Source organism: Phalaenopsis equestris, unplaced genomic scaffold, assembly GCF_001263595.1.
Source record: "Phalaenopsis equestris unplaced genomic scaffold, ASM126359v1 Scaffold000866, whole genome shotgun sequence".
NCBI classification, from domain to species: domain Eukaryota; kingdom Viridiplantae; phylum Streptophyta; class Magnoliopsida; order Asparagales; family Orchidaceae; genus Phalaenopsis; species Phalaenopsis equestris.
The window spans coordinates 33,366-54,362 of NW_018165306.1; the positions used below are offsets into that span (position 1 = coordinate 33,366).

The following is a 20,997-nucleotide window of genomic DNA, read 5'->3' on the forward strand; positions in this document are numbered from 1 at the left end:
TGCAAATAAACAACCAATAGATTTCAGATTTTGTAAATTAACAATCAATAGATTTCAGATTTTGCAAATGAAGAACCCAATATTTTATATTTTCACAAATAGGCCACCCAAATCTTTACCTTGCATCAAAAGTACCCTTATTCCAGGCGCAGTAGAGAATGCATTTAGGAGGCAATCCCAAGTGACAGAGATTAGAAAGATTACTTATATCGCTAGGCAAGAAATCATCAGAACAAAATTGCCAAAATATATCCTTATAAATTATGACATATCAAAACCAAGGCATGAGATTAAGGTAACCAAATATCTTCTTTGAATGCTTGCAAAAAGAAAGAGGAAGAGGAATATCTTTTAATGTAGATTCAAAGCAAACTCAAGAACCAACCTTAAGAAAATCAAATCAGCAAAAACATCTTTTAAGAACTTTGATGTAAAAGCCTAAATCTCCTGAAAAGCCTCGAGAAATACAACAACAGATGTTCTCGATCAATAATGCCCCAAATCCTTTCCCTTTTTCTCTCAAAATTTTCAACCTCTTCTCCTCTCTCTCAAGCTTTACTCAAGAGAAAACAAAACTCCAAAAATATTTCAAGCACACACAGGATGAATCAACCAGAAAAAAAAAATGGCAGCACCTCATTTTTTTAATTTTCGGCCAACCCTAAAGACCTCCCCAAGGTGGAGTTTTATAGGCAAAAGAAAGAGGAGCAGCCACCTACCAGCCTCAATGGTGGCCGAATGGGATGATGGGAGAGGAGGAGGAGCATTTAGGGAGAAAGAACAGGCGGCCTAGGGGAAAGGAAGGGTCGGCCATGTGGAGTTTCGTCGTTGGAGAGCCGCTCGGTCGAGCGGGGATCGAGAAGGCGAGCCATGGGGCTGGAGCGGGGGTGAGCGTGCGACCTAGGGCTCCGCTCGGGTCGCGATCGGGAAAGGAGCCGCGGGTCTCGCGAGAGAGAAGCGTTAGCGTCGTTTGCTTACGTAAAATAGGGTTTAGGATTAAAATTAATATTATAAGTAATAATATAAATATAAAAGTATTTAATATTTTAAAAATAAAAATTTGATTTGTACCTTTTTATTCGTGCGTCACAGCATAACAAAATGTATATCCTTTTTAAGTAATTCTGACGTTACGGACGCGTTGGCGTGGTCCGTTTCGTCGTCACAGGTCGTTTTGACAAATTCATAGATTTACGTGCAATTTGCTCGTGTGCGGAATTATGACAATATGAGTATCTTTTCTAGCTAAAATTGATGTCCCAGATGCGTTGACTCAGTCCATTTCATAATCGGAGGTCGTCCAGAGAAGTTTGCATTTTCATTCATACTTTAAGCTCAATTCTAGTCTGATCTTGTGCAACTTCGTGAATTTTGTGCATTTTGTGTGTGTGTGTGTGTGGATAAAGTCCTGAAGAGGTTTTTATCTGAAGAGGTTTTCCTTGGGTTTGAGATCCTATTGAGAACTTCTCCTTGAGTCTTCACATGATAGTCCTTAACCACTCGACCATATGACGATGGTTTTAAGATCATCAATGCGAATGGTTTTGAGATTAAGATCATCAATGCGAGACATCACAAGAGAAATAAGAAGTGGCTGAAATTTCAAAGAGGATGAATTCCAATACTGGTTTTCTAAGATAGTCAATAGGAACCCATAGAGTTAGATCCTACGATCCTAAGGAAAAGAGTAATGACCTCAAAATGAGGTCAACAAGACTCCATGAAAGTTTGTAGTTTTTGAGTTGTTGCGACTCGACTCAAGTCTTACCTTGCTAGTCTCATTTTATTTTTGCTCGAATTTGTTTCTTGGGTTGGTTTTCTCCTTCCCCGGGACTTAGGCGAATGTCATTGCTGCCTTAACAAAGGCCATCACCCGGACTTTATGATGTCTATTTAGGCTCTACCCTTTGTGGAGCTTGTCGCTACTGAGCAGATAACTGCTTTCATGGCTGTTACCGAGTTGAGTTTTTTGAGACCTTTTTTTTGTGCTTGGCATTGTAGGTTGACTTTGGGACCGACCACATGCTATTGGCATCACAGACGATAGCTTTTATGCTTTTGATTGGCTGGGCAATCTTGGGGCCACTGCCGAGCATTTTAATGTTTAGGCTCGGCTGGGTGATCTTGGCTCCTCAGCTGACAATTTTTATATTTGAGCGTAGCTGGGTGATCTTTGTGACGCGATTGATCGGTGCGACTGATCATCTTTATATTTCGAGCAATCTGGTGCCACGAATGACCGTCTTCATATTTGGGCTCAGCTAGGCGATCTTGGCGTTGTGACTGACTGTCTTCATATTTGGGCTCAGCCGTGCGATCTTGGCGCTGGGATTGGCCGTCTCATTGATTGGCTCGTGTCTTATACATATCAAAGTCTGTCACCTTACATATCGTAGTCTTAGAGTTTCCCCCTTTCGCCAGATCTTAGACGAATCTTGTCGCTGCCTTCACAGGAAGATTGCTGTCAAGACTCTCCGCTAGGGCGATTTACGTCGTACCCTTTGCGGAGTTTGTCGCTACTGGGTAGGGAACCGCCTCTAGTATTGTATCCGACTCGAGCTTTAGAACCATGAATTTTCGATGCGGGAGTGTTGTAGGATACTTGTATGATTGGATCACTCAGAGTTGTCGTCGATGCTATTCCCCAGACTTAAGTTCCATGAGTGTTTAATTTGACCTAGGGAAAGCGTTAGGGAGATCCATGCTATAAGATGAGACAAATCTCATACGCACCTTTCATTCACCGGGTAGGGCTCTAGCCGTCATGAATCATCTGAGCGACGTGTTGAATTTCAAATGGCATGATGATACATTCAATCAGTTATTTAAACAATAAAGAATCAACCGTTTGTTTTGCAGCAATCGCACCATAGTTGAAGTCTTTCTAGAAAACGCCGGAAACAACACTCATTGTTCCAAATCTATTAAGGGCATTCTCATCATGTTTCCTGTCAAGAGTATCTTTGAGATGTATTTCTCATCGTTGGTATTGCTTCTAATTCTGTTGACGGCATGATCCATGCTCACTGCACCTTTTAGAATGTTGAATCCAAATCTGTTCTATGAGTCATACCCAAGGATTGAAGACGGGACTAGAGAGGAGAGATAGAGAGATCTCACACAAATTTGCCCCATCGGGGCGAACTGGGGTATTCTCGGGCTCTATGACCCATTTTTTGTATCAAAAAGAGATGTTACAGGTATGGGAAGGAGGGAGTAGCTCCATCTGACGTATGATTCTATCTTTTGGGGTAAAAAAAAACCCCTATTATAAGTGTTAGACTTTATTTATAGAAGATAGAGGGCCACTAAGTTAGAACTTATATTTCGTTCTTTGCTTTAATGAGGGGGTTGCAGGGTTTTTCACTCTTCATATTGGGTGACCGCTTTTAGCATCCTTTGATGTTTCTAGATTCTCTGTCTGACAGATTTCTCCTTCGGTCGATTAAAATGTTGTTGATCGATGATTCCGTCTAGATTCCGTGCGACCTGTGCTTTTGGTAACGGTTCAGGTGTAGACGTTGCGGGTGGTCGGGTCGCCTACCGACTAATTCATGGCAGTAGGTTTAGGATTACTAGTCGATTATACCTAAGAAGATGGCCAACCAAAGATGGTCGGATGGTCGGTTGATCTTTTGCTGATGGATAACCAAGTGATGTGTAGATCGAAATACTATTATTTCCTTATTATTTGCACATTTTTATGGATGAGATTGCATTTTAAAGAAATATATTTTGATGTTTTTCTTGTAGGTATAACAAGTATTGGAAATAAGGAAACATAGAGGAGACATAAAACAAAAGGAGCACAAGGAGAGTGGCGCCTAGGCGCCAGTCTCAACCCTGACAACCGAGAGGATGGCACCTAGGTGCCACCCACTTAGCGCTTAGGCATCGCGATACTGGCGCCTAGGCGTTGCACCCTTGGGCTTTTAGGTGCCTATGCTAATCCTGACAAACCGAGGGCGCCTCGGTGCCAGCACCTGCCTGGAGCAGTTTTGGCAGTTCGGGAAGCCTGACATGGGGAGTCGTGGGGAGTTGTTTAGGAGGCCGTGGGGTGATGTTTATGAGTCTATATGTATGCTATGTATTGGTGTTGTTGAAGGATTGATGTAGGTAGGACGTAGGATTGATAAAGAGGCGTGCTTGAAGGGATAAAAGGTGAGGATTGATGTGAGTTGGTTAGCCTGCTGTAGTATCTCCTTCTATTGCAGAGGATAGGGAGATCCTTGAGTATTAGCAGTCAAGAGTCAGGAGGAGCACTGGTGGAGCATCTTCAGGTCATTGTAAAGGAGAGGAAAATAGTTTATTGTGTTTTTATTATTGTATTTTTGTAGTAAACATTTGTGTAGTAAATTCTCTTGTTTTAATGACTTGATGTGTTGTTTCTTTCATGCTTCTTGAGTAGATTTCTTTACCTTATCTTGTGATGATTAGGTAGGATGTGTAGGAATGTTAAGTGTTGTGAAATTACTTTTAATTATTGAATGTGATGATTAACCTTTAGATCTTTATTTACTTTTCATTATGGCCAAGTAAAATGTTAAAATGTGTTGTGAATCATAATCTTCTAGGTTAGTCACATTCAGTCACATTCAATGATGGGGTATAAGTTGATATGCTTTGTAGGGAGATGCAAATATTATAAAAGTATTTTTTGACGGGTTAAAAACGGGATTTAAAGAATTAAAGTCATTTTAACCAATATTCTGTATGCACTTGGGAGAGGGTAAAGAAGAGAGTTGTTCCTCCATATTTACACTTTGCACTTTACAATACTTGTACTTTAATTACATCATTGCCAGGGAGGGTATCTTTAGAACCTGATATTCATCAATCCAAAACCTAGTTATGTAGGATTTTCACGTTATACTTGCTTTAGATACATTAGGATTACTTCGTAGGGCTTTAACACAAACTAAATTCCAGGCTAAGAACAAAATCGATAGGCTATAACTTTTTCTATTTTGGAATCACCTCGTTCTATTTGGGATCGACATTCCAGACTCTAAAATCCAACATTATTGATACGACACGTGCACTTGCGTGAGCTCCCAGTGTGAGTAGCACTTGGAGTCAAGTATTATGTTTTTGGCGCCGTTGCCACGGTGTGACGGTAATTTTACTTAGGAGAATTTTAGCTAATGCTCTACATTTTAGACTTGGATAACCTTTAGTGTTAATTGTCTGTGTTTAAATTATTTTTACTGTTGTTAAAAAAACCATGAAAAATCAAAAATATTTTTGTTTGGTTGTGTGTGAATCTTACCTATTAGATTCTCTAGTTTGGGAATGTGTAGTTTAGGACCTACAGAACTTGCACCATACGATTTTGAGTTGGAGAAAACTATTAGGAAAATCAGAAAACAAAAGAAAGTTCAACAACTTATAGGAGAGATGGTGAACGATTCCCATAATAACTCAGAAATTTAGGAACCAAACCATGGGCTAATTTTTTATACACATAGACCATTAAGAGATTATGCTTAACCCTACTGTAGATGAAATTCACTTAAGCATTTAGACCCCTGCCTTAGATACTAATAAATTGGAACTGAAACCTACTATCATCCGAATGGTGCAGAACTACCAGTTTTGAGGGAATCCCGTATAAGGATCCAAACTTACATTTAACAAGTTTCTTCAAACTTTGCACGTCTTGTTATAACGGTGTTTCCAATGACGCTTTTAGGCTGTCTTTTTCCTTTTTCTTAGCGGGATAAAATTAAAATGTGGTTAAATTCATTAGCACCTAGATCAATTAGGACGTGAAGTGACTTAGCCTAGAAATTCTTAGCTAAATATTTCCCATCGTAAAAAATGGCTAAACTAAGGAATGATATCACTTCATTTTGCCAGTTTGAAGGTGAGTCAATTTATGAAACTTGAGAACAATTCAATGAATTTCTTAGAATATGCCCCCTTCATGCGCTGCTTGATTGGTTGATAATTCAGGCCTCATAGGTCTATTATATGTCAAAGCTATTTGATGAAACATATTCTTTGATTGAGAAGATGACTACCGATAATTTTCAATAGCCTTCTGAGAGAGTGAACATTAGAAAGATAACAAGTGTACATGACACAGACGTGCTTTCAATTTTAACTTCTCAGGTAGCTGCAATATCTAGGAAGCTAGATCAGCTTGGGATAACCAACCTTAAGGATCCTAAGTCACTGAGGAAAATTCATTCAGACAATTGTTTGATGCTAACACTTCACCACTAGAGACTCTAAATGCGATCAACAACAGAATGAACAACCCATATTAACTATTACAATCCCAGTGGAAGAATCACCCTAACTTCAATTGGAACAACAATTAAGGTGTAGGAAACCAACAATAGGGGCAATCTAACCCTTTTTGTGAATTGGAACAATCAGGGTAGTTTAAACCTGAGACCTTATCCTCCAGGATTTAATTCTAGCCAACAATAAAAGGAGAAGAAACTGTCTTTGGTGGAAGTTGTATTGCAAATGGGGAATCGGTTACAAAACCAAGGTGCAACTATTAGGAACATAGAAAACCAATTGAGATAGATTGCAAACTCACTTAGCAGTCGACCCCAAAGAACTCTTCCTAGTAACACTGAGATTAACTCTAAATAGAAGAATAGTGAGCACGTAAAGACTGTCAAGTTGAGCAATGGACGAGAGTTGGAGGAAGTGGTCTAGAAAGATTATGAGATGGAGTAAGAGAATGTGGAACCTGAAAGACTTGCGGAAGAACTTTCCATGGACTTAGAGAAACCTGTCTCATCCCATAAGAGTAACTTGGAAAGACCACCACTACAATTTCTTCATAGACTGCAGAAACAAAAACAGGATCATCAATTTTCACGATTCTTGGAAGTGTTTAAGAAGCTGATGATTAACATCCCTTTGGCTGAGCCGTTGGAATAGATGCCTAGCTATGTGAAGTTCATGAATGATATACTCAACAAGAAGAGGAAGTTTTGAGATTATGAGATTGTGACACTCTGCGAGAAGTGTAATGCTATCATTCAGAAGAAGCTTCCTCAGAAGCTTAAGGATTATGGGAGCTTCATTATTCCATATGCAATTGGAGAAAAGTTCTATGGGAAGGTCTTATGTGATTTGGGTGTTAGTATTAACCTTATGTATGCCATTTTCAATTTTTAAGAGGTTAGGATTATGAGAGGTGTCTCCTAGCACTGTAACCCCTAAACTTGCTGATCGATAAATCATTTATCTAAGGGACGTTATAGATGATGTTCTAGTAAATGTGAATGAATTCTTCTCTGTTGATTTCATTGTGTTAGATATAAAGAGAAATAATAAGATCCCCATTATAATAGGTTGACCTTTCTTAACCACTGGCCGTGCTATGATTAACATGCAGAAGAGAGAGTTAACGATGAGAGTGAATGATCAGAAGGTAACATTCAATGTGTTAAAATTTATGAAATTCCCTTTTGATTCTACTGAAGATTCATGCTGCAGGATGAATCGTATAGATCATCTGTTAAGTCATCAATTCCAAAAGTGTTGTGAAGTTAAACAATAGGAGCAGATTTTGATCGAAGCTGAAACGATGGAGATTGAAAATGAATCTACTCTAATGGTGGAAGATAACTCGAGAATACTTAGGGAGAGGTTTGAGATACTTGATATTATAGAAAATTATTAACCTCTTGTTTCTTTTATTGAGGAATCCCTTGAACTTGACTTGAAGGTGGTTCCCAAATATTTAAAATATGCTTACTTAGGGAAGTCATCTACATTGTCGGTTATCATATTCTTAGATTTGACTTAACTCACAAGAGGAAAAACTATTGAATGTTCTGAAGAGTTTTAAGAAAGCGTTAGATGAACCTTAACTGACATAAAGGGGTTCAGTCCTTTTATATGTTTGCATAAGATCCTTATGGAAGAAAATCATAAACCTCGTGTAGATCCTCAGTGGAGATTAAACCCTGTAATAAAACAAGTTGTAAAGAAAGAAATTTTGAAGTGGCTTGATGCATGTATTATCTACTCAATATCAGAGTGTCTGGGTTATTCCTATCCATTGTGTTCCTAAGAATGGGGGAATGACTGTGTTAGTAAATGAACGCAATGATTTGATCCCCACTAGACATGTCACAGGGTGACGAATATTTATTGATTATAGGAAATTAAATGCAGCCACTAGGAAGTATCACTTTGTTTTACCCTTCTTAGACCACATGTTGGATAGGCTAGTTGACCACATATATTTCTTCTTTCTGTATGGGTATTCTGGGTATGATTAGATTTCTATTACTTTTGAGGATCAGGATAAGACTACATTCACATGTTCTTATGAGACTTTTGCTTTTAGAAGAATGTCTTTTGGGTCATGTAATGCACCCGATACGTTTTAACGGTGTATGATATCAATTTTTTTTGCGATATAATGGAGAAAGTTATAGAGGTATTTATGGACCATTTTTTAGTATTTGACTCTTAAATTTGGTTCCTGTTTGGATCATCAAATCAAGGTACTGAGACGTTGTGAAGAAACAAATCTTGTTCTCAATTGGGAGAAGTGCCAAATCATTGTTTTAGAAGGAATTGCGTTAGGATATAAAATATCTGAGAAATGTATGGAGGTAGATCTAACAAAAAATCAGTTTATTAAAAAACTTCCCCCACCCACTACTGTGAGGGGAGTTAAAAGTTTTCTGGGATATGCTGGATTGTATCGGCGATACATTAAATATTTCTCTAAAATCGCTAAACCTCTGTGCCATCTATTAGAAAAGGTTGTTCTATTTAATTTTGATCATGATTGTCTAGCTGCCTTCAACACTTTAAAGGAAAAGATGGTCACTGCCCCCATTATTGTTTCACTTGATTGGCAGAAGCCATTTGAGTTAATGTGTGATACGAGTGACTACGATATAGGGGCAGTTTTTAAGACAAAGCCACGATAAAATATTTCGGGCTATATATTATGCTTGCAAGACCCTTAATGAAGCTCAAATTAGTTATATCACTAATGAAAAGGAGTTGCTAGTTATAGTATATGCGTTCGATAAATTTAGATATTATTTTATTGATTCCAAGTGTACTGTTCATACGGACTATTCTGCTATTAGATATCTGATGTCGAAAAAGACGCAAAACCAAGGTTGATCAGATGGGCCCTGTTGCTAAAAGAGTTTGATATCGAAATAGTATATATGAAATGTACTGAAAATCAGATAGCAGATCACTTACGAAATTGGATTAGGGAAATTCATGTGTACTTAAGGAAGATATCAATGTGAATTTTCTTGATGAACAATTGTTTGTTATTACTGAATGAAAAATTTCGTGGTATACTGACATAGTGAATTGTACAGTCAGTGATATTCTACATATGATCTGACATACCAACAGCGAAAAAAAATTGTTCATGATGCCAGATATTTTTAAGATAACTCATATTTATATTAGAAGTGTAAAGACTAGGTAATTAGGAGGTGTTTACCCATTGAAGAGACCCAAAAAGTTATTAGGAAATGTCATGATTTCGAATTTGGAGGACATCTTGGAGTTTATAGAACTGCTGAGATTTTACAATTAGGATTTTATTGGCATACTTTGTTTAGGAATATGAATGATTATATCAAAATTTGAGTTAGATGTCAGAGAGTAGGTAATATTTCTAAGCGAGATGAAATGCCCCTGAATTTTACTTTGGAGATTAAGATTTTTGATGTTTGGAGTTTAGACTTCATGTAACATTTTATATATTACTTAGGAAATTTATATATTCTGATAGCTGTGGACTATGTCTCAAAGTGGATAGAGACAGTGACACTGTAGAATTATGAAGCTTAAGTTGTATCTAAATTCTTAAAGAAGAATATATTTTGCAGATATGGTATGCCTAGAGTGATAATTAGTGATAGAGGAAGCCACTTTAAGAACAAAAGAATTGAGGCATTAGTTGCAAAATATAGTATAAAACATAGGATATCCACAGCATATCATCCCCAGACGCGTGGATTAACAAAAGTGTCAAATAGAGAGCTCAAATGTATTTTTGGAGAAAACTGTCAGCAAAAAGGATTGGTCTTTGAGACTTGACGATGCTTTATAAGTCTATAGAACTGTTTATAAAACACCTACAAAGATGTCTTCATATATGCTCATATTTAACAAAACTTTACTTACCAGTTGAATTAGAGCACAAAGTATATTGGGCTGTTAAAGAGTTCAATTATAGTATGACGAAAACTGTTGAGAAACTGTTGCTATAGTTAAATGAACCCGATGAAATTAGACAAATTTTTTTTGAAAATGCGATAATATACAACAAACAACAACAAAGCCTTAATCCCACTAAGTGGGGTCTAATACATGAATCCTTTTTCTCCATTGCGTTCTATTTAGTGTCATATCTTCATTTAATTTTAATAAATTAAGATCATTTTTTATGCAATAAGCCCAAGTCTTCCTAGGCCTATCTATGCCTTTCTTAATATAAGTCGAATTTAAAACATCTACTCTCCTAATCGGATCATCAGATGGTCGACGTTTAATGTGACCAAACCAATCTAAGACGACTCTCTAATTTTGGCCGTCACTGGAGCTACACCAATCCTCGCACAAAAATGCGATAATATTTAAAAAGAAAATGAAGAAATAACATGATCAAAATATTCTTAGGAAAAATTTTGAGTTTGGATAAGACGTTTTACTATATATTGTATGATTGAAATTATTTCTAAAAAAACTTAAGTTCAGGTGGTCAGGACCATTTATCATAGTAAAGGTTTATCATTCTGGTGCTATTGATATTAAAGATTTTAAGAATGTTAGAGTGTTTAAAGTGAATGAACAGAGACTTAAACCATACTTAGGAGGTGAAAGACCTTTGGTAAATGTGGTCTTGATGTTGTGTCATCCTGAGCAATATATTTGGTATCCTCGGGCTGAGGACGTTAAACTAAGTGCTTCTTGGGAGACAACCCAAGTTTGTATTTGTATGTTAGTGTTTTGTAGTGTGTTTGAATATATGTTATATTTGTACTTATGTGGTGATTTTTTTGCTGTATTTAGGAGTGTGTGACTTGAGAGTGAATTACTCTTGGGTCAGGGCATTTATCTTTAATCTTCTCGTTGTGCCTGAACTCTGACATGTCTTTTTGTAGTAGAAGGATCAAATGCATCCTCTACAACCTACTTCTTAATCGAATTCTGGGATATACAGAAGAGATACTAAGTTTAGGTATGGGACAGGTCCATCTCAATTTGATACTTCTTTTTTTTTGATCCTGTTCTTCTATTAAGTTGGTCTTTGAGTGCAGAGATTAGAAGGGTTGGGGGATGATTCCTCCATTGTATAGTTTGAAGTGTATATTTTAATTGATTGGGTAGCACATGAGGATTGGTAACATATAAGCCAATTCGATTAGTTCACTTGCAATCTAACTGATCTGTTGGAGGTACATTGCTGAGACAAATGGATTGGAAATAACAATTTTATTGAATTCCCAATATATTTTCTTTATCAAATACATGTAAGCACCCGACAGTCAATAAAAGAGGATTCCGTTGGAGATTAGGAAATAGAGAAGAGAGATGTGATGAGGAGTATGACTGACTTTATTTATCTTTAGTTATAGGGTATTATGTGTGGTTAAGGATTTGGGGGGATAATATTGCAAATCATGTGACCATGTCAAATTAGGTCTGGGTGCCTAGACACTGCCCACTCAGGCGCCTAAGTGCCACCAAAGGCAAGCAACGCCTTGGCACTACTATCACGGGCCTAGGCACCGCTACCTAAACCGGGCCGGTTCACCTCATTTTAGCGAATTTCTTTCCCCTGCCCTTCTTCTCCTACCGAGAGGTGAAACCTAGGGCATCCATTTTTCTTCCATTTTCTCTGATCCAAGAAGTTCTTATGAGTGGAAATTACTTCTAAATGGTAAATGTCACTCATTTACTCATTTCCTTTGATTTTCATTTTGGATTTTCGGATTTTTGGTGGGAGAGTTTGGATTGGAGATTTTTGGGGAAAAATTTTATTTAGTTCTTGCGTCCATATTACTTTCAATCCTTATTTCTTGTCATTTTCAGTTTATTACTTCTCAATGGCTTCTAAAATAAAGGGAGACAAATCAAAATCTTCGTTTGACAAGAAAAAAATTGTAAGCTCTGAAGCTGAAGACTGTTACAATGAATTCTTGACATTGAAGAAGTTGATTGCTAGGCGGGGATTTATAAGCCCCGATGGTGCTATTGAGAGTATGATTGTGAGTTTATATTGGGAAAAATTTTGTTACAATACTGGTGCAACTATGATTTAGTTAGGGTGTTTTATGCTAATCTCCTTGAGACTTCTGATGATTTAGCCTGTGTGAGAGAAGCAGGTGGACATCTCTCCTTCCCGTATTAACACTTTATTTTCCTTGTGAGATGCCCCTGATAGTTTCTACTCCCATTTTACTCCTGTAAATGCTGATTTAGGGTTTGTTTGAGACAGCTGCAGCTTAGTTGCCCTAGGAAGCTACTGCGGGGAAGCTGTTTGGTTGTTTGTTTTCTGCGGTTTGAAAACAATTGTGCGACAGTTGTTTCTGGCAAATGATTATTCTGCCTCTATGCAACAATGCTGTTTGTAACAGAACTGTTATAGCCATATATTTGCTACTCTAAAAATAAAAATTCACTTTAGAACAGTACAAAAAATTCAGATAAACATCTCAAGTAACAGTGAGCTTTAAGTGTGCTACAAAAAAAGGAAAAAAAATATCAAAATTACAATTAGTAATATGAAAATATTGATTTTATAATGCTGATTACATCCCCAAATGGTGTGTAGTCACATGATTACATCCCCAAATGGCGTGTAGTCACACAATGACTATGCCACAACCACCAATAACTCAATCAAACATATCTAACTTCAAATTGCTAATTGCATCCCCAAGCCACATCCTCAAAAATTTCTTTTTTTTCATATAATTTACCACACCAAAAATTGAGCCACCAAAAATTCATTTAAACACCTCATTCACATCCATACCACCGAACAATATTTACAAATCTAACATCAAAAATTTAAAGAACAAGCATTTGCATGGATACTTGCATTCAAAGAACGGTTTCTGAAATTTCTACTTCTAAAAAATGTGCTTACTGCTGGGGAACAGAGGAGAAAGAGGAACCAGGTAGCGTGAGAAACGTGGGAGAAGAGGAGGAAGAGAAACCAGACAGCGTGAAAAACACGACAGAAGAGGAGGAAGAAGATCAAGAGATTGCAGCTTCGCAGAGGAGTTCAACACTAGGGTTAGGGTGGACGAATCACGAAAGAAAGGAGTGCACCGCCGTAAAAAATAGAATGAGAATCGCGGGCCGATCTCGTGGTCCGTGTTTTATGATAAACGCGCTGCACCACTAGCCTACCGCCTCCCCAAACAGTGAAAAGTCATGGTAGTGGCCCGAGTCATTGGCCTACTGCCACCGCAAACGGGGCCTTAGATGAGAACACTATATTTTTAACTGATGGTAGGGGCTTGGAAAATTAGAAATGATCATAAAATTAATTTTCCTTCGTTCAAGCTCAATGCAGCTTCTAAGGCTTGACATTACTTAATTTCTCCCTAGTTACTTCCCTCTACCAATCTAAGTGAGGTCACCAAAGATAGAGCTTCTTTGAATTTCTGCATACAAACCAGGAAATCTATGGATATAGGGTCCCTCATCGACCATTCTATAGTTAATACCACAAGAGGGGATCTACTATTAGTTTGGGGCACCCATCTTCCATCTTCTTGTCATGCCAAAATTCAAGTGTTTCATTTGGGAGTTGGGAGGAGAAGCTTCAGTCTTTGAAGCTTATCTCCAAGACCAACTTGAATCTATATGATATAGCATGCTATTTTTCATATTGGGGCTCGTTCTTACACTAGTTTGAATTCTTTGTCCTCTACTTCCTATTCCCAGCCTTGTCCTTCCACTAGTCTAACTTCTATGTCAGAAAGATCGGGTAAGATTGAGGATGATGTTAGCATTATTCATAGGACAGTTTATGATTTTGCCGACCACATGTCACATATGGATTGACAGAACAAAAGAAAATGTAATCAATTTGCTAGTTTTTAGGCCGCCCAGCTGGCGATGTACAAAATGAATCAGTGGATTGGAGGAGACGATCCTATTGAGTTCCCTGTGTATTCTTCCTATCAGCCCTACGAGCATAGCCAACCGATGGAGGAGGACTATGAGGAGGAAGAAGAGGATGATGATGAAGAATAAGAAAATGATGATGATGATGATTAGTATTTATTTTCCTTGATGTGGATGTATAAGATGTTATTTTTATTCTCTACTCCTGCTATCGTTTTTATTTTTATTGGATTAGTCTATATTGTACTGTGGAACTATTTTTATATGCATGTTGTAATATTTAGACTTTGTGATGCTAATCTTATTCTGCATCTTGTTTAGTTCAGATTTATTTTCTATTACATATCTGTTTATTTCTGGTTCTACTTGTTAATCTTGTGGATATACACATGTGATATGAAGTAGTTATGTACGTTTTCTCCACATTTAAGTTCATGTTCTAAATTGCTTAAAATGTTTGAAATTAAGTTTGGGGGAGGGGGGGGGGTGGCGTTGAGAACTTTCTCATAAACTTATTTGTCCCAAGTAAATTAAGTTTAAATTGTTATTTTTAATTAACTTGAGGAAAGTGGGGGATACATTTAGAACTATCACAATCCTGAAGAAGGAGAAACATAGTTATTTTATTTTAACTCCATGTAAATTAAGTTAGACTAGTGTTAAGTAACTTTTGCAATCCAATATATAGGAAATTAATTAAAATATTTATTTTCAAAAAGCATCATATATTTGTTAAATTATGTGTACTTAGACTCAAGCAAGAAAAAAAGATTTTAAAAGAATTATAAAATGAAAAGAGCTTGAGGGAAAATCTTATAAAAAATTGGTTTCACTAGATTCTTTTTAAATTTTCAACTCCACTAAATTCCTCAGTTTATTGATGTTTAGGAAGTATTAGTAAACTTTTTAAAAGGAGTGCTTAAATTCAATCTACTTAGCATCTGATGTACCCTAATTAACATATGTTAATTTCCTTTTTGAAGTAAATACGAAATCATATTTTCTTGGTTGGATGCAAAGTTTCTCATACTCTAGGACTAGACTATTTTACTAATGTTATCATATTTTTATCACTATGAATCTCCTGATGCATAATTGTTTATAGTTTCTATAGAACTCACTCCTATAAGTTAACTAATGTGACATTTAATCATTGATATTACTTGATGACAAATAATCTTTAAGTTTGGAGGATTTTGATGTGTAGATAAGATGCTATTATTTCTTTATTATTTGTACATTTTTATGGATGAGATTGTACTTTAAAGATATGCATTTTGATATTTTTCTTACAGATATAACATGTATTGGGAGCAAGGAAACGTGGAGGAAACTTGGTGCAAAAGGAGCACAAGGAGACTGGCGCCTAGGCACCGGGACCCTGGGCACCTAGGCGCCAATGTCGACCATGGCAAACCGAGAGGATGGCGCCTAGACGTCACCTACTTGGTGCTAAGGCGTGGCAATACTGGGGCTTAGGCGCCCATGCTGATTCTGGCAAACCGAGAGCCTAACACTTAGGCGCCAGCAACTGCCTAGAGCAGTTTTGGCTGTTCGGGAGGCCTAACGTGGGGAGTTACTTACGAGGTCGTGGGGTGATGTTTATGAGTCTATATATATGCTATGTATTGGTGCTATTGGTGCTGTTGAAGGATTGATGCATGTAGGACTTAAGATTGATAAAGGGGAGTGCTAGAAGGGATAAAAGGTGAGGATTGACGTGAGTTGGTTTGCTTGCTGTAGTATCTCCTTTTTCTTTTAGTGCAGAGGATAGGGAAATCCCTTAGGAGCATCAGCCAAGAGTCAGGAGAGCATCTTCAGGTCATTGTAAAGGAGAAAGATATGTTTATTGTGTCTTTGTTATTGTATTTTTGTTGTAAATATTTGGGCAGTGAAATTCTCTTATTTCAGTGACATGATGTATTGTTTCTTTCATGCTTCTTGAGTAGATTTCTTTACCTTACCTTGTGATGATTAAGTAGGATGTGTAGGAACATTAAGTGTTGTGAAATTACTTTCAATTATTGAATGTGATAATTAACCGTCAGATTTTCATTTAATTTTTATTCTGACAAAGTGAAATGTTAAAATGTATTGTGAACCATAATGAATCGGGAGAGATATGGTAGAATAGACTAGGTTAGTCACATTGTACTGTGAGATATAGGTTGACATGCCTTGTAAAGAGATGCAAATATTAGGGAAATATTCTTTGACGGGTTTAAAACTAGATTTAAGGAATTAAAGTCATTTTAACTAATCTTCTTTATGCACTCGGGAGAGGTTAAAGAAGAGAGTTGCTCCTATTTGTCACTAGCCATATTTACATTTTGCACTTTACAATTCATGTACTCTAGTTACATCATTGCAACGTAGGGTATCCTTAGAACCTTATATTCATCAATCCAACTCTTAGTTAAGTAGGATTTTCACGTTACACTTGCTTTAGATACGTTAGGATTGCTTTAGATAAGTCATTTTAACCAATCTTCTTTATGCACTCGGGAGAGGTTAAAGAATAGAGTTGCCCTTATTTGTCACTAGCCATATTTACATTTTGCACTTTACAATTCATGTACTCTACTTACATCATTGCAATGTAGGGTATATTTAGAACCTTATATTCATCAATCCAACTCTTAGTTAAGTAGGATTTTTACGTTACACTTGCTTTAGATACGTTAGGATTACTTTGTAGGACTCTAACACAAACTAAATTCCAAGCAAAGAACAAGATCAGCTAAAAATTTTCCTATTTTTGAATCACCTCGTTCTCTGTGGGGTCAATATTACGAACTCTAAAATCCGATATTACTGATACGACACATGCACTCACGTGAGCCCCCAATGTGTGGTAGCACCTGGAGACTGGTATTACTAGAGATGGCAGGTCGACTAGGAGTTTGGGCTTCAGTTAATTCGTTGAAGAATCACAGACCTTCATATTTTCCGTCATACATGTTTGCTTGTTATTGGTTGGCCAAGATAGTCCTCGGTCGGTCGATCTTAGGCCACCCGGTTGGCTATGAGTTCTTTAGCTGAATATTTAGCTTTTGATTTGGTTCGTCAAACTGCTTCGAGATTTGTGCAAGGTTATTTTTAGGTTAAACGTCACTACCTCTATTAAAAATGAAAGAAGAGGTAAATCAATTCATGTGTGAGGGCTAAGGCAATCTCACATCGAGGCATTACAAACACTATTTTTCTCCTATTGATAGATAATTTCAATTTTTATATATTTTTATTCTATTGAATCATGATTTTATTTTTTCCAGCATCATTATTCAACTATAATAATATATTTTTCTCATGACACTAGAGTCGAGCTCCGGTGCTTGCCTATTCTAAAATTTGAAGATTTCAATATATGGCTCATATTAGATTAATGTTAATTTCAAAACATTCTATTTCAAAAATGAACTTTGAGTTAATGGAAACCAAATATATTAATTTTAATAACCAATTTTAAATTCCTTTTAAAAATTATATATGTATGAAAAAAAAAGAAAAAATATATAACTCATTTAAACTTACAAGTCACATCGCCGGTTTAGGATTGACGTCACAACCTCAGCTTTGTCTCAATCATCCTCTTAGAAGCCTGCATTTTAATGTTCTAGACATAAGTCTTACACTGCATTCATCTCCAGGAAGACTTGCTTCATATCTTTAGTTGGCTTTAAATCTTAGCCGTGATTACACTATGAACACCTTCAATTATATTTGTAATTTCCTTCATCTTATACATATATAATAAACATAATTGATGTGTATGGGGACCTAACTAACTTGGCACCTTTTGCATTGCCTTTGACTAATTTCCTAAAAGTTAACTTGTACACAAGTCCGTCCAATTACTTGAGTATTCCTACTAGTGTGCAAATTTTCTACAAATAAAAGATGTAGTTGAATTTTGCAAGCCCCATCAGCGCCCGGTTTTCTTTGTAAAAAATTGTCTTTATTTGACAGTGTATACATGATATTCAAAATGTCTAAACTGATCGAAATCTACCTTATTTCTCCTTTTTTACAACTTGATTCCTTGCACATGATAGTTTGTAATTTTTTAGAAAGGATCTCAATAATATTCCGCAAGCAGGGATTGCAATTCTCCATGCCAGAGCATCCATGGCTAATCAATGTATTCCTTTTGAGTTGATGGGTCTCAATGTATTAATGAAGTCATCATTAAAGTTTTTGGCATGCTTTTCCACATCCTTGAAAGTTGAAACCATATGCCAAATCGGGTACAAAAAGATATCTCATCGTCAAGTTCTTTAGTGAGACATGGCTTGGATTATTTATCCTTTATCTGAAATTAGTAGCTAAATAGCATTTATTTGCTCTTCGCATGGTGGTCCTAGCTCATTGGGCAGTTGACCATTTAGTGAAAAATTTGTATCCATTTTCATCTGTTGTTTTCATTGGTAGTTAGTTATTTGTTTCCACTTTTATTATTTCCTTAGTTTTTTTGTTTGTTTGCAAAGAAATTAGATAATTTCACAGGCAAAACTAGAATTCTGCTGAGACTGAATAATTTGGGTGGTGGATTTGGTTATCTAAGTCGAGCTACCTAGATACCATTGAAAGTTTGGATATTTTATCTTGATTGAAAATGGATGGCGTTTGTTAGTTAAGTTATTCAAATTCACTATGCCTTCTATCTTTTTTTTTTCATTTGCTGAATAAAAGAAATTTTAATATGTGACTTTTTTCAAAATTTTTATCAGCTCATGAGAAGTTTTGTTGATAAAAGTTTTCTCCTTTTAACTAATGCCCAAGATGTTTTTTGGTTTAGATGCATTATTGATAAACCAAGATTTAATGAGGTTTAGTATAATCATATTGCTATACAAAATTTTAGTTTTTCTCTTGCTAAAATGATATTATCTTTGTAAAGGGATTCGTCATGAACATACAACCATCTGAAGCTGAGGCTGGCTTTGACATTCGGGTGCCTCCAAATGCTGATCCTCGAGCTTTAGAGAGACGAATTGCAGAAGAGTGGGCTCCATCTTCGCGGAATTTGACCTTTGAGGTATGTATATAATATTCAATACTTCTCATGCAAAGGAAGTTCATTTTATCTTTCCATGCCATTTCTCATGCTTTATAAAATATGTGCTGTAAACGATTTTGAATATTTTTTGCCACTGCATCCGAAGTGCTGCAGTTTGTTGTTGAGTTGCAATTCACAAACTGTTAATTTAAACATTATTTGTTTCTCTAGACGAAAATAATAAATATGAAGATAGAAATAATGCATAGAAATTTGGCAGCATGAAAATCAAACATTTAATTATAAATGAAGTCACAGTTATAAATTAGATAGTACCAAAATTGAAAAAAAATTTATTACAATAAATATAATTATTAAAAAATTATAAAGTGAGAAACCGAGTAAAAGAGTTAGGCCTCAAGTTTGTACAAGGACGTAACTTATAATTTTTCAGTTACTACTTGCACCTAGAGAAGACTTGAAGGAATTGTTTCTAATCATAAAGTAATTTAAGTTGAAATCCAGTAGTACATCTCATATCTTAAAGCCCAATATGGACTCCCAACTAAAAAAATGTTAGCAACCATCATAAATCCAATTAACCTTTAAGAGTGTTGAAATCCTGGATGCAAGTCCCATACCTATGAAATTCCAAGACCCACATGGCAGAAGTCGTATAAATTACGGATCCAAGTGCTAAACAATAGCATCTCTCACCTTAATGGAAATCTCATAATAGAGATTACAAAAGGAAATTTATCAGACATTGAAGGATAGCAGATGCACAGAGCTGGCCTCTAAAATTACATATTCTTAATTGAGATCTGAACCAATGCCATAACCAAAATAATTAAGTGAGCCAAAGTTATAGGCAATCTAGTGAACTAAATTCGACTAGAGTAGTTCAGGAAGTTGAAGAACAGAACCCATATTCAATTGGGACACTACAAGTATGATTAAAACTAGAAAACCAGAACCGAAAATTTTAAAAAAAATATGAAAGTTAAATCAACAATAATATTACTAGTTTGCTCATATGTATACATCTTATGTTTCCAATGATTATTAACTTAGATATATGCAACAACTTTGTCCGGTTTGAAAAAAAATTGGCTTTGAAAAACTTGATGAAGCAAATTTGAGCTTGTACTATTGGAATTCTTGTAGAATAATAATGAAACCTCAGCATACAAAATTACTTTTTTTGAAAAGTAAACAAATTATATCTCTTAAAAGAATTCCTGCAGTTCATCTACTAAAATTCAAAATATCATAGTACATCTTCTTTAATTAATTAAGTTTTAGAAGTATAATAAGTATAAATTTATAACTATTAACTAATTAAAGAGCACCAAAAACTATGATTTATCACATACAAAATTAGGGCAATTTAGAGGCGTCAATGAATAAAGGCTTCAACATAAGGATCGTAAGTTCGGCTCGAGCTTCTACATTGGATATTTGGATAGGTTTCAATGAATAAGTTTAACTTGTGCTCAGGTAGCGATGTCGGCAGCTAAAAAGTTTGTGGGTGTTGCCCGTAAGAAGCTGTCGGTCGCTGGGAGTGAAGTTCCGTCGCCCGCTTCGGAAGGACGCTTTAATTTACATATATATATATATATATATAATTTTAGAAAAATATGAAATCAAACTGATCTCATATTTTTCGCAATTTAAATGAAAGAGAGCTCTACCTCAAATCTTGTATCTATCCTGAGGGATAAACACAAGACTTAAGGATGAAGATCGATCAAATAAACTAAAAAATATATGATATCTGTTTGGTCTACGAAACCATTTTATTTGCCGACAAGTTCCCCTATTTAATGCAAAAAATTAAATAGGGTTTATTTTAGGCTGGGTTCGGAAAAGCTTCCTATAAGGGCAAACCC

General features: G+C 36.1%; 1 protein-coding gene across 2 annotated transcripts in view; it reads left to right on the forward strand.

Moving 5' to 3' along the window:
• The window catches only part of LOC110031913 (aminoacylase-1), a 70,735-nt gene that overhangs the window by 13,051 nt on the left and 36,687 nt on the right, over positions 1-20,997 (forward strand). For both annotated transcript variants that reach the window (XM_020735349.1, XM_020735350.1), the window contains exon 2: positions 19,007-19,144. In XM_020735349.1, coding sequence (XP_020591008.1) covers positions 19,007-19,144 — 138 coding nt within the window. The remainder of the gene's footprint in view (positions 1-19,006; positions 19,145-20,997) is intronic.